Source organism: Micromys minutus (genome assembly GCF_963924665.1).
Source record: "Micromys minutus genome assembly, chromosome: 10".
In the NCBI taxonomy this organism is placed as follows: Eukaryota; Metazoa; Chordata; class Mammalia; order Rodentia; family Muridae; genus Micromys; species Micromys minutus.
The window spans coordinates 14,501,455-14,516,109 of NC_137979.1; the positions used below are offsets into that span (position 1 = coordinate 14,501,455).

General features: G+C 38.6%; 1 protein-coding gene across 24 annotated transcripts in view; it reads right to left on the minus strand.

Moving 5' to 3' along the window:
- The window catches only part of NCOR1 (nuclear receptor corepressor 1), a 127,996-nt gene that overhangs the window by 19,800 nt on the left and 93,541 nt on the right, over positions 1-14,655 (minus strand). For 19 of the 24 annotated variants that reach the window (XM_080923441.1, XM_080923449.1, XM_080923439.1 and 16 more), the window contains 10 exons: positions 13,899-14,016; positions 13,699-13,800; positions 12,416-12,516; positions 10,270-10,438; positions 8,427-8,567; positions 4,888-4,971; positions 4,291-4,547; positions 3,652-4,006; positions 1,675-1,896; positions 218-427 (listed from right to left, as the gene is read on the minus strand). In XM_080923441.1, coding sequence (XP_080779567.1) covers positions 218-427; positions 1,675-1,896; positions 3,652-4,006; positions 4,291-4,547; positions 4,888-4,971; positions 8,427-8,567; positions 10,270-10,438; positions 12,416-12,516; positions 13,699-13,800; positions 13,899-14,016 — 1,759 coding nt within the window. The remainder of the gene's footprint in view (positions 1-217; positions 428-1,674; positions 1,897-3,651; positions 4,007-4,290; positions 4,548-4,887; positions 4,972-8,426; positions 8,568-10,269; positions 10,439-12,415; positions 12,517-13,698; positions 13,801-13,898; positions 14,017-14,655) is intronic. The other 5 variants (XM_080923440.1, XM_080923448.1, XM_080923438.1 and 2 more) reach the window with 1 other exon arrangement.

Consider the following 14,655-nt stretch of genomic DNA (forward strand, 5'->3'; position numbering starts at 1 on the left):
GGAACATTAGGTATGAACATATTAAAGAAAACATGGACTTCAAACACTTCCACAATTAAATAGCTTATTTTGATGTTCAAAATATAAGATCTCATCTCAATATATTATTTTATTTGCTTTCAAGGGCAAAAGTCTACACAGGCAAGTGGAAACTTCTTTTATGGTTTTCCATCATTCATTTAACAAGCACTGGCAAATGTGACAACATTCTACACACCTCTTGTAGCTGGATAAGGGAGACCCAGTGGCTGCTCTCGTGGGGACAGTCCCCTGGAGACATCAGGGCGCAAATTCACTTGCATCTGCTGTGAGGTAATGTAATCATTTAGGATTGTCTGCCTTGTATTCTCCATTGCATAAAGCTGGTACTGACTTGGGTATCCTGGGGTTGGTGAAAGCTGTCTCTGAAACAGGTAAGCAGCAGCTGCTGAGTGAAAGAAAGAAAAAAATGTACTGAGTGTATGACATTAATTTGCTAAATGTTATCTTTGGACAGAGTGAAAAGAAAACACTGCCTGCCGGGCACAGGCCACTTCCACCCAACTCCAGGGAGTACAAGGATTCGTTTTAAACCTTGACACTTGAGCACTATAAATCTAACTCCGTTTCCCCCAAGACATGTTCTCTGAACAGTAGCACGGTCCTGGAACTCCTTCTGTAGATTTCCCCCTGCCTATACCCCCCTCCTTCTCCCATGTGCTGGGATTAAAGGTATGCACTGCCATATCCTCTAAATCAACTTATTTTAATGCCAGACATGTAATGGGAAGGGGAAGGCCATCTGAACATTTCTACAATACTTCTGTTTCAACATTACCATGAAACCTTATTATGTTTTTACCCGAATTACACGATAGTTGTGATTGAAAATTAAAGACCTTTTTGACAACAGGGGGAATCCATGTGGAAACCATTTCTAACATAGAAATTTTATTTCTCTAGAGGTAAAAATAACTGAATACAAACATTCAGTAATGCAAAAGTTTGAAGAAAAAAAAAAGGGGGATGGGAAACTTTACTATAAAGGTCTAGATGCAATTATTTGAAGTTTGAAGAGCTAAACACCATTTCCCACAGCTGCTTGATTCTGTCAGTACTGAGAAGAAGCTACAGATTAAACAAACACATGGCTAGGGGTCATGTTCTAAAAAATTGTCCATGGGAACAGGGTTACATCAAGGACATATTGTTTTATGAAAAAGCATGACATGGGCTACAATGACATCATAAGAGATGTGTGTGCACTGCGATCCCACCTGTCTAGACATGTTTTTTCACTTAATTATTTTTAAACTATACCTTCATTAAAAACAAACAAACAAAGCTAACAAGCATGGGGAATTTCTTTTATAACAGAGAAATAATGGTGAGATTTAATCAATTGTTTACAAAAAGGAACTGACTGACCTTCAATCAGAACACTATGCTGTAATTAGCATACTTCATTCATCATATTAACTCACTTTTTCAATTAGACTTACCAAGTGCAATAAAGAACAACGCTTTTCGGGCCTTTACTGATTTAGTTCAAGCTTTGTTAATATTTTATTACGTTGGAGTGTGGGGAACATGGGGTATTCTATTTGCAATGGCTTGTACAGTGGTCTATAGCTTCAACAGTTATGAAGATAAAATATTTATTTGCTATAAATTGCCATTAAATATTGGGCTTACCAGGATCCAAAGCCCTGTGAAAGGGTATGGCTGGATCCAAGTGCGTGGGAAGGTGGCTCCGATAAACCTCTCCTGCAGCGCTACTCCTGTGATGGGGATCAAATGGGCTGTGACTCACAACAGGATCCACCCCGGGCACTGGAGACTTGGCTGGTATACTTTCTCTTTGGGTTGGGGTCAGAGTCGATTTCCTTTCATGGCTGGTAGACTTGCTGGAAGAGACTGTAACAGCAATAACAAAGCACCAATGCCACAAATCCTTGAGAAAGCTTCAACATATGCCCCAGCATTTAAAATTCACTCTTGTAGTATATCCTAGGTGAAAACAAGTAGGAGTCTTGAAAAATGAGACCACTGTGAGGTTCTGGAGCATAGCAGCAGTTCTAAACCAAATCATGTTAAGATCTTGAAAGGTAAGCTGGGAGTGGTAGCACATGACTTCAATCCCAGTGCTCAGGAGGCAGGCAATTTCTGTGAGTTTGAGGGCAGTCTGGTCCAGGACAACCAGGGCTACACAGAAAAACCCCATGTTGAAAAACCAAAATAAAAATAAGACCATGAAAGGTCATACAATTCACTAATCTTCTCATAGTCCACAGTAAGTGACCATTTTTCCTACATGGTACTAACACTAAAACCCAAAAAACAAAATAACATCTATTTTGGCCCCACCTGTAGTAAATCTCAAATTCTTCTCTCCTCATGTTTTCTAAACTCTTTGCTACCTATCATTCATAAATTTACCCCAAATTTTGCCCTTCAGTGATTCTTTACCTCATAAACATCCACTCGCCCCCTACTCATTTTTCAGTGATCCAACTGGCTCTTGCACACCTATCACAACTACAGCAGTTTGCAGCAACCTCCTTGTGGAAATGTCTATGTGCCTCTGTGTGTATGTGTGTGTACGCACGCACACGTATTTGCCCTGTAGTATGTCTGTGCACTACATGTGTGCAGTGCTCTCAGAAGTCACAAGAGTATCAGATGCCCCAGGACTAGAGTTACTGGTGGCTGTTAGCTATCACGTAGGTGCTGGGAATAAGCAAGGTCCTCTGGAAGAGACACCAGTGTTAACTGCAGAACCATCTCTTCAGCCCTACTTAATTCTTTACTTTTGCATTTCTTCACTGTTGGTTATTAAACCCCATATACCTTGTACATTCTGAAGGAAAAAATTCATTGATATTAAATTTATACATAATATACAAGTATCATTAAATGCTTCTGTTTAGTTTACCCAGTTTCTAACTTGGTATACCTTAAACTTGCTTCTGCATCTGCCTTGCCTCCCAAGTATGGGAATTAGAGGTGTGGACCACCACTCCCAACTGCTATAAAGCCATTAACTGAAATCCTGCTGGTACAAACATGGCCATAAACAAGAATTCTGTATCAAAATAAAGTATTACTGGTCTATCCTGCCTGATGCCAAGTCCTTGTCCTTCTGTGGGCAGTTCCCTTTCCTCTGCTTGCTGTGCCACCCTAAGACATCCTCCAGCTTTTCACCACGTGACCTAATGCTAACGAAGTGCTTCTCAACCTTCCCAGTGCTGTGACCCCAACCATAAAATCATCTTTATTGTTACTTCATAGCTGTAATTTTGTTACCATTATGAATTATAATGGAAACATCTGACAGTCAGTGTAACTGATTTGCATTCCACAATTGAGACATGGCCCATGATTGAAAACTGGTAAGATCTCAAAATGTACATACTAAGCCCCAGAGAACTCACCCACTAACCCCCCCCCCCCCCCAGTGTTGAGATTATAAGCAGACATCATCCCCAACTTGGACATGTGGCTCTAGAGACAGACTGAGGATCACTGACTGGGCTGCTTCCCTAGCCTTACAACCTGTGCATCTGGAGTCCACCTAGAGGTAGTGATTTGGTATTTGTATTTGTTGGAGGCAAAAAAAAAAAAAAAAAAAAAAAGGTTACAGAAGTAATCAGACCAGGTAACAAACCATACCATCAGAAGTTCTGTTCACCATGGGGGAGCCTCTGGATATGGTGTTCTGGTAACTCACAGGAGTCCTGCGAGCACTGCTGTCATCATAGATTCCCGGGCTCAACTGGGCTTTGGGAGCTTCATGAAGTGTAGACCTGAGAACGGAGGGGCCAGAGCTCACCACTGACGTGTGCCGGGGTCGCACTGGCTCGCCTGCTTTCACATCCTCATATTTTCCCCGTTCTACTACTTTTATGTTCTCTGGTACAATTTCCAGCATTCCACGGGGTAGTTTGCTAGGCCCTGTGATTAAGGACTTCACATTGTGTTTGATAGCTGATTGACCTGAGTTGTTGTCAAATTTTATTGGTGTGCCCTAAGGGGAATGAAACAAACATTACAGGTAGCAAAGTTATCTAGATACTGTTCCTTCTAAGGTTTATATCTGCCTCATGGCAATTATACTTTGCTGTGGGGACATCAATCAGCCCATGAACCCTTATATACACACACCCCCAAATTATTTGTATACAAGAAAATCTGATGATGTGTATGTGAAAGATTTTCTACCAAGAAGTCTGAGTCGTATTTTAAAAATTGTTTCATAAATGTCATTCTGAAGTGGAACTGCTGACAGAAAACGAGGTATAATTTACTTACCTGGGAAATGGAACCCTCAATTATTGGCCTCGTGCTCTGAACCACTTCTGGTGTTTTTCGGCTTTCCTGAGTTAGAATGTCTTGTCGTGGAATTTCATGAATGGAGCGCCCCATTTCTTTGATGGTGGTGATACCATCATATGGTTTTCCTTTGGTAATGGCACCTTCAAATGCTCGTATAGGAGGGCTTTCCCTTTTTATCTGCTTGGGGTATTTAAGGCCATCCTCAAAGCTTTCGGCTGTTGCTCTTGGTGTGCCTTTAGAAAGAGGTCAGGAAACAATTGTTAAATAATGCTCTCTAATGGTTGCAAAGCCCTGCCATTCATTTTCTACAACAGACCCCCCTCCCTCAGGTAGGCATTGGTATTATAGTTACTCAAAATTAATAATTTCAGAATGGCTTTTATAAAGATACCTTAATATTAAAAGATTAGGTGAGTAAAACCTTCAGATAAATGATGTAGCTAAGAGAAAAGTTAAGACTTAATACTTCAAAGGGTAAAATATCTTTAAAAGTAGGTTTAATACTCCATAAAATTAACATTAAACTACCTTGCCAGTGAATCAATTTATAATAAAAGGGCAAAACACATGTACCCTGCATTATGGAACCAGACAGCACAGTTCTTTCTTTGAGGTCAGAATGAGGGCTGCCCCTGGGTAATGCTCGGCATATCAGACCTTTCAAAACAGTAAAGAAATACAGTTATTAAACAATTAAATTAAATCCAATTATTAAACAATTGTTAACTTACAGTACTGAATGTTGTCTACAGAGAATATGATTTTGATAAAGTTCTATGAAGGAAGGGGTAATTGTACACGATTCAGACACTATCCAAAGGACGGTGAGATGGCTGGGTGTATAAAGGAACTTTGCTGCCAATCCAGATAACCTGGACTCAATCTCCAGGCCCTGTATGGTGGAAGGAGAGAGCTAACTCCTGCAGGTTATCTTCTGTCCTCGACATTTGCACAGCATGTGCACACTCACTCTCATTATTCTCTCTGAATGAATGTTCAAAAAGGAATAAATCAGAAATAACTAATATATAGTTATATAATTCATTTAGAAATATTTTTAAAGTTTATTTACCTATAATTTTTAAGTTTCTGTGCCCCATGTGCATGCTGGAGCTACAGATGACGGTGAGCCTGTGCGTGTGGTGGGAACTGAGCCCGGGTCCTCTGCAAGAGCAGCTGTTCTCAGCTGCTGAGTCATTCTCTTGCCCATAAGTACATTCCCACAACATTTTTCCCAAGTACAAAATGACCAGGAAAGGTATATTTTAGTTTAAAACAGAAAAATTTAGCTGGACTTAATACATGGTGTGCACACCTTTAATCCCAGCACTCAGAAGGCAAAGATGGGCTGGCTAATGTCTGAGCTTAAGGCCAGTGTGGGTCAGACATTGGGTTCAAGACCTGCCAGGACCAGAGAGTGAGACCCTCTGTTTTTTTTTCTGGGTTTTTTTTTTTTTTTTCCTTTTATCCCACCATCTTTCTTTCCCTTTACCAATTTAGACAGTGAAGCCCTACCAGATACCCACCTCTACCCACTTAAAGTAATTAACAGTAGACTAGAACTCCTGGCACAGAGAAGCCTTGCTAATTATAATTATACTGTAATTAGACATGAATTTGAACAGCATTTAAAAAAGCTTTAAAATAAATCTTATAAATATCATTGTTAATTCAACTTATCATTACATTTTAGGTTTTAAATACAGCATAGATAACAATTATTATGATTTAATTATAGAACTTCGCGTAGAATAATTTTCCCCTTAAGGTCTCTTGTGTGCTAGAATCTATTTCTTTTACTCCTACATCGATAAATATACACAAAAATTTGGAAGATTCACGTGATAGAAAACATGCACTGTTTTTTGAGCCCTGGTTATCACTTAATATTTTGAAGTTCCACACATCTTCCTAAATTCCCTAATTTCAATTTTCTTTATGGTCAAATAAAAGTCGACTGTGATATGGACCACATTCATCTACTGATGGAAATCTAGGCTGATTCCACTTCTCTGTTATTTATTGTGGGAAGAGAGCAGCAATACACACGGGTGAGGAAATATCTCTGGAATAGTCCATAAAGTCCTTTGGGTGAATCCCAAACAAAATGGCACTGGCTCAAAAACAGACGCGTAGAGTGATGAAACAGAACATAAGACCAAGACATAACTCCATTGAGCTGTGGTCACCTCATTTCTGACAAAGGTGACAAAAATAGTGAGCAGAGGAAGATGGAAGCTGGGGAATGGATGAACAGACCTCTAACCGGCATAAACATCAGCACTCCAGATGGTTAAAGACCAAAATATAAGACCTAAACCTCTGAAAATGCTAGAGGTAAAAGGAGAGAAGAGATTTCAAGATATAGCACAGGCGAGGAGTTTCTGAATAGGACTTGGGTTACTAAGGAAACAAAGCCAATATTGTGACAAATAGGCCCTCATCAAATTAAAATATATACCACAAAAGACACTGGTAACCATTACAAGTGAAGCAGTAGGCCAGAGAAAGGAGAAAACCTTTGCTGACTATACATTCAAGAAGAGTATCATCTAGATTATACAAAGAACTAAAAACCCTAAACTACTCAATCAAAAAATAGGCTGAGAGCTCATAGAGAGGTCTCAAGGTCTCAATCAATATTTTAAGTATACAACATACTTTAGCCACAAAGGAAATGCAAACTAAAGCTATTTTGATATTCTGTCTCATCCCGGCCAGAGTGAATTTCATAAAGAAAACAATTACAAGAAATGCTGAAGATAACGTATGAGAAAGAACACTTACTCACTGGTGGTAGGAGTATGAACTAGTGTAGACATTACAGAAACTACAAAGTTTCCAATTAGAAATAAATAAAACATTCCTGGGAATCTAAACTCTAAATAATCTTAGTTAATAAATCACTATTAATATGAAATATACCTGGAGGAAAGGAAAATGAGAAAAATATGGACATTGCAACCCCCCCCAAAATGAATATAATACCTAAATAAGGAGTTTTACAATATGTCTTCAGGAGCTGCCGTGAGTAAAGCACCTGCTACAGAATCACAACAATCTAGCATGCATGTGGACTGCATCTGTGAACCCAAAAGCTGGAGGGCACAGATCCCAAGGACTCCAAAGCTAGCCAGTATGGCCCAAAGGCCTAACTCTTTAATTTATTGACAGTGAGAAATAGACTACAGTGACTTCTGGTTTGGGTAAAAACATGGAACAGACACACATTTCACATTAACAAATACTAATTAAAACTTAGAAATAATCACATACATTTACTTTTAAAGGATATTTTATTTTTACTTTATGTGTATGTGAGTCTTTGTAGGCTAAAGTCCCTATGGAAGCTAGGAAACATCAGATATGCAGGAACTGGAGCTGCAAATCACTGCAGCCATTGTGTGGGTGGTGGGAATCAAACCTGGGTCCTCAGCAAGAGCAGTAAGTGTTCTTTACCACTGTGCCACCTATCCAGCCACAGATGACGTCTTGCTTTGGTTTTTAAATAGAGAAAATACAAGTCTGAGAAAAGTCACACAGGCCTTCCTTAGTCCAGAATATTTTAACTAGATTAAATTATCTGAGGCAGGCTAAGACTTAAAAGTAAACCAAATCATACTGATCCATGAATTCATAATACCATCAGCATCAAGTCGGATGCTGGCTTATAATTTGATTACACTGATGAACATAACCCTTTAATTTCCAGTTGAAGAGACAAGTGCAGAGAAATACTCTAGGGAAAGTTCAGCTGAAGGAAAAATAAAATCTATGTCCCTGCTCCATTTGTCATACATCATTTTTACCTCATGTATTAAAAGGGAATTCTGAAAATGAGTTTTGTATCCCCCCCCACAGGGTATAAATTCTTAGATTCATTGAATCAGGAGGCAATTCTACAATAATAGCCAAAGCATCTAAACTAACAGTCACCTCAGACAGCTTTTCTTCCTTCTACTTTGAAGTACCACATGATTCATACAGTGATATGATGTAAATTTAAAATTATATTAATAAATTTCAAGTAGAAATGCTAGTGATTAGACCCAATATAACAAAACTATTATACAGAATTAAATGCATCTGAGTAACACTTGAGGTAGTTTTACCCTCTAAAGGAGCTGATACAGGAGACTCCCTCATCGACAAGCCTTGCTTTATATTTCCTTCCACTGACTCATAGCTTCTTTTTAAACTCATTTCATGAGCTGTTCTTGGACTCCGAGTCCCTTCTCGGGCATTCTTAATATCTGTAGAATATAGAAACAAGAATTATTCAGAGCCCAAGGCCAATTTATAATGTGCAGTAAACTAAGTCATTTTAGTTTTAGTCTTATAAAAACAACTTGATCCCAGCACTCAGGAAGCAGAGACAGATGGATCATTATGAGTTTAAAGCTAGCCTGGTTTACTACATACATAGTAAGTTCCAGGTAAAACAGGGTTGTATAGTACGACTCTGTCCCAAACCAACCAAAACAAACAAAAACTTGACCTAACATTTGTGTAGACAAGATCCATGAAAACATTTTTGTTCACTGCAGTATTAATTGAATGGCTCCTGTGTGCCAGGCAAAGGTTAGGCTTCCAGATAAGGTTAAGAAATGTAAGTCCAGCTCAAAAGGATGACCTTTTCTGGCTTCCAAAGAAACCAACAGCAATTGTGCAAAAGACACATGGCATGTAAGCATGTGCGTATGTGTATGAACACATATGCACATACACACAAATCCTAACAAATGTGTAGGCCTTACTGTCCGATGTGAAACTTGACTTGTCCAGGTCCATCTAGCAAAGGCAAGCTGAAGGACGGACGAGTAAGACATACTCAAGTCCAGTGTGAAAACAGGACACAATGGCACAGGCAGAAGGAATAGGCTCAGGTATCTCAAGAATGACAGAGCAAGCTACCCTAAAGGAACATCTGTCAGCTCAGTATACAGCCAATGTGAAGATAGGAGTTAGGTAGAAAAGTTTGGGGCTAAGAGGAAAAGTAGCAATCAAAAAAACCTGTATGGGGTAAGCAAAAGATTGTGGAGTGAGCTGACACCATGGGACAGTACTGTCACCCTTTAAGGCCACAGAAAGGGAAGCAGGAAGCATGATGATTACTCCAAGGAAGTTAGCACACCCTAAGTTGTCCAGACAAAAAGTAATGGTTGTAGGTAGAATAAGGGATTGATTGCAGAAACTTGAGGAAACAATCTAAATGATTTAATAATATGCTGGATATGAAAAAAAGGGGAAAAGAGAGATATCCAGATTTCTAGCTTCTTTCCCTCTTCCCAAAGTAAAATGTCCATCTATGCTAGGTCTGTTAAAATAAGAAATAAGACTATTGTAGATTACACATCAGTTACTATGCTCATCTCTTTGTGTTAGAAACAAAGATATCACTAATGACTACTTCAAGGTTGTAGTCAAAAAACTCAAACTCAGCCCTATGCCTGATGACAATAGCAGATATTAGTTATTCTTAGAAAATATACTCAAAGGAAAAGACAGATGGCTAGATTTGATCAAAGAACAGGCACAGATATATTTTTACTAAAGGGAGTTTAGTCCAACATTCTCATCTTTCTTATCAGGTTATTTCTTAGTTTTTAAACCTAAAAAAAAAAAAAAAAACCCAATTAAAATAAAAGCTATTCCATTTAAGTTAAATGAAGATTCTTTTTCTAAGTTAAGGAATGACTGGTCACTGGCAATGTCAACTGTTAATTACAGTACACTTCTCCTGTGCTCTGCGCTCTCACAACTCTTAACTGTCCTAATTGATTTCTCACAACAGATCCCCTTTCACAAGGAAAAAATAGGTCTGCAAAAATAAACTTACCTATAGTAAGAAGGTAAGAGATAAACTGACTGACCTACAGTTAGAAGGTAAGAGAATCAGAGCTTATGTTTCAGTCCATGTCCTAGGACTGGCATCAGTGAATAAATAATACTTACTATCATATGATAAGATATGTCCACTTTTGCCTTCATAGATAACATGGCCTTTGGTTGAAGCTTCCTCTCTGACTTTCTCAGGACTGCTTTCTTCAATAGGCATCCTGGAAACAGGTCCCTTCACCAAAGCTTCTGTTGGTATGCCAGCCTGGGGCAGAGCTGGGGTCCCCTATCATCAAAACAAACACAAGCACCCAAGAGTCAATCACTTATGCTTAGAAGACACACAGATGTGTAGAAAATAGAACCTGAGAGTCAGGTCAGTCTTTAAATAAAGCAAAGTACACAAGAAAAAACAAGACATTTCACTTCTATAAACATCAACAAATCCCATACCTTGACCCTTCAAATCTACTACCCAGAGAGCTTGAGATGATTACAGCATGTGAGGTAAAATAGCTTTGTCCCCCACACCCCTTAGCAATCCCTATTGAGGAGTTTAGTTTTCAGAAAAGAAATATGTTGTAAGTCTACATGTAAATGTTTAATTTTTACAAAAGAAAATAATAGTAATACTAAATTTAAATGTGATGTACTTTAACTTTCATATTGTAATGAAAGTAAAACAAGTGTGGATTATCAAGTTGCCTGTGTGGTTAGTACTCTGGCTTTGGTCATCAATAAAAGGGGAGGAAAAACTTGGATACCCTGTATAGTGATATTCAGTCAAGACACATCATCTTAGTCCCCCATCATCAGTCCTCCATGAGCCTGACAGTGGGTCTTTGTGGCTTTCTTTTTAGGGAAACTGTTTACTCTGTCTTATACAATGCTGTGGGTAGATTGGGCTGTAAAGAAAAGGAGGACCAGATCAAACCCACTCCCCTGTATAGGGTCTCTACTAATTGGAAGACCCCTAGAACTTGAGGCAGTATGGTCTGAAACAGATGTTTCAAGAGGGTGAGTGACAGAAGCAATGTCACACCCAGTCATGATGAAAGTTCAGTAGAAAACTTCAGGGAATCCTCAACATGCACCCTATGCCAAATGAGCAAATTTTAAAATAGACACAATTAAGCATCAATTGACCCAGTTAAAACTACGTTCCTAACAAAACGTTGGATGCTGGGACAGTAACAAAGATGTAAAGATAAATATAACATCTTTTTTTTCTGTCTACATTTAAGTGTTAACTTACTTTGAAATGGCAAAGTTTGACCAAATATGCAAAGACAGACATGGGCTTCCTCTTTATTTAATGTTCCAAATGAACATAAACCATAGCAAATGCATAACTGGGGTTATCTTAACAGAGGGATCCTGACTCCCAATGTCCTGATCAGAATCAACCAAAGGCTCAGGAGACTTTGGGAACTCATCGCAAGGGTCTGAATGCAGTAAATCTAGCGCAAGGCTTAAGCATTTATGGCTAGCAACTTCTCAAGTGATACTGATGATAATGGTTTGGGGGCCCACACCACTAGTACTGATACCTTAGGCAACAAGGATAGGACAGAAGAACAAGCTAGTAACAATATACAAACACTTGTATCGGTGTTTTTAAAAGGCAGAATATATGTATGGACTTCACTACTTTTTTCATTTATGTAAAAGGAGCTGCTTTACATTTCAAGTTAAAATTAATATCTAGCTAGAAAAAGAAATACTTTTCATTAATCAAAATTAGGATTCTGTCTATCTTCAAATATATTTGATCTCTGGTGTATCACTGAATTTGAACACAGCAGCTTACATATTGAGATGACAAATATACCGTTCTTTCCGAGGAGCAGTAACAAGCATTTGACTGTTTTCTTCTAAAGCTTCTATTAGGTTTTTCCGAGGAGCAGTAACAAGCATTTAGCTGTTTTCTTCTAAAGCTTCTATCTAACCTAAGCACACGATCAAAGCTTTTCGAGGAACACCATAAGGACTAGAACATCTTCTGCAAGTTTCTTTTGTCAACTTCCAAATGAGTAGTGACACCTTGAATAACTACAGTCTAGATAAATGGCTTGGAATTAAAATATAGCAGGAAAGGAAACAGCCTGCAGATCCGAGGTTTATTATTAGTGAGAGCTGGATTCATAACAGCACAATGAACAAGAACCAGGGAACAGCTCTGCTGTAACAGCTAAAGCTCCCGAGAAGTTTAGCTTTTTCACAGCTACTGGTCAGCAAGCAAGAGATGATGGTCAGCACTGACCTGGGTAATTGAGCCCCGCAAGGATGAGATGCTCTCCACTGAGATTTTGCTGGTTGGAGTTCCCCGAGTTATACTTCCTTCTTGGACAGCTCCTGCAGTGCCTGAATAAAAACAAAACCATCACTAAATCATTACCTTCTTCCTGACAGCCCCACTCCATAATACCAGTTCTCACACAGCAGCATGGGGGCAGAAATAACAAAAAAAAATGTTCTAATAAAATGTCTCAGATAAAGATTGTTCACAAGCCTAGTTAAAAAAGCTTCTTTGTGCAATGGGCAGAAGTGAATACAAAAACTGTCCAAATTACCAAGAATAACTGAGTGTGAAGCCCTAAATGGCACACCTGTACCACCATACCCTCCCAAAGTTTCAAAGTGTAATGTGGAAGACAGAGCAGAAAGACCAGAGTACAGGGAGAAGTGCTGTGACATGCTATTGCATGCATGAACTCGTAACAGCTATGGTTACCCACATAAGACCTGAAAAGGGTCAAGCCAGTTACAATCCTAACATGGATGATGGGTGGGGTGGATTCATAAGGACCTATCCCTAGTGGAGGAACTATTGGTAGCTTATAGTTGTTTAGGGAAAGATAGCAGTTTTTTATTAGGGGACTAGAACCATATGTAGGCCGCCTATGATCTAGTGGATGACACTATATACATGCATATATAGGCAACAATAATTGCACTATAGGCTTTAAAAAAAAAAAAAAGAAAGAAAGAAAGAACAGTAGCCAAAAACATGAAATTGGAAGGGAGCATGTTGAGGGGGAAAGATTGGTGTTGGGGAAATGATCAAAATACATTATATAAATATATGAAATAGTGGAGTAAATAAATATATTATTAAAAAATACTGACATAAATAACTTCAGAGTTTGGTGGGGCTTTTTGGTTTTTGTTTTGGTGGTACTATATGCCCATCAAATTTCAAAGTTTTAAATTTACTTTTACATGGAAGCAAAAAACTTAAAAATCAGTAACTTGAAGAAATTAGGCATTAAAATATATTAATGACTGTACTGTTTGTCACACTAATGTTTGTGCTGCAGCATTAATGTATTATTGTATCAATGTATTACTATACATGAATACTTATAATCGACTTCGGAGGCTGCAGAAGGAGGACTGAGAATCCAAGTCCAAACTTGTCTATATAACACATCCAAGGCCATTAAAGTTATCAGTGTTACCACAACTTAGGATGTACCCACAAAAGAATTTTAATGAGTTACTTTAGTAAGTTTAACACAATTATTAAACTGGATATAGTATTACCTCTGACCACACCTTCATGCTGCGCTCTGACCAATAAACCCTCAGGTTGTGAGTTTTGGCTTCGTGGAGAAAATTCTTCCTGCTTGATGTAGGTCAAAGGAGCTATGGACGAAAGAAAGAGAACCATGAAAAGACCGACCACTGGGTGGCTGAGCATGATGCTCCAAATAGATGTGACACAACTGTGGCCACTCACTGACCTGACTTGGAAGATTCCTGCTGCCGTGGCAACCCTAGAGAGATGGACCCCACTGAGGGCTTAGCTGCTTCTTGAGTATAAGCCTGATTATGAGAAGTCAAGTATGTGCCAGGAGTTCCCTAAAAAGAAATAAAAGGGTCAAAAGACTAAGTGTTATCTTTCCTGAAAATAAAGTAAATATTCACATTTCTATCTATGAAAAAATCTGTATCTTTGCCACTCAAAAATTTAAAAGGTAATTGAAAAGAAAAATTTTAGCATAGATTATGAAGTTAGAAAACACAAGGGAAGAAAATACGCATGCTAACAATATCATATGCTACATATAGATATTTATTAACCAAGTCTGCCATGGCCTAGTTAGGGAGAGAATGACATGGTTCCTGCCCTTGGGATGAGCCAAGAGATATGACCTCCAAGAGAGATGGTGGCTGCTGTGCAGGTAAGGTTTGTTCATATAATAATGTATATATTTTACATTCCTTCCTCCCTGTTAATGTTAATTGCTCCATGATAATCAGAGACCGCATGGAGTATGGGGAGGTCAGAGTGTGGTCAATGTCTCAGCACGATGGTAAATACTGAGACCTTCAGGACGCCCCTTAAAGCTGTGGAAAAGAACTCTTAAAATGTGTTCAAAATATACAACTTCTCAAAAAATAAGGATGCAGTATTAATTATATACGGGGATTCACAATCTAAAGAACAAAAACAGCGGCACTGTGAGCAAACTTGTCAGGAAGTTACTAAGGAAGGAA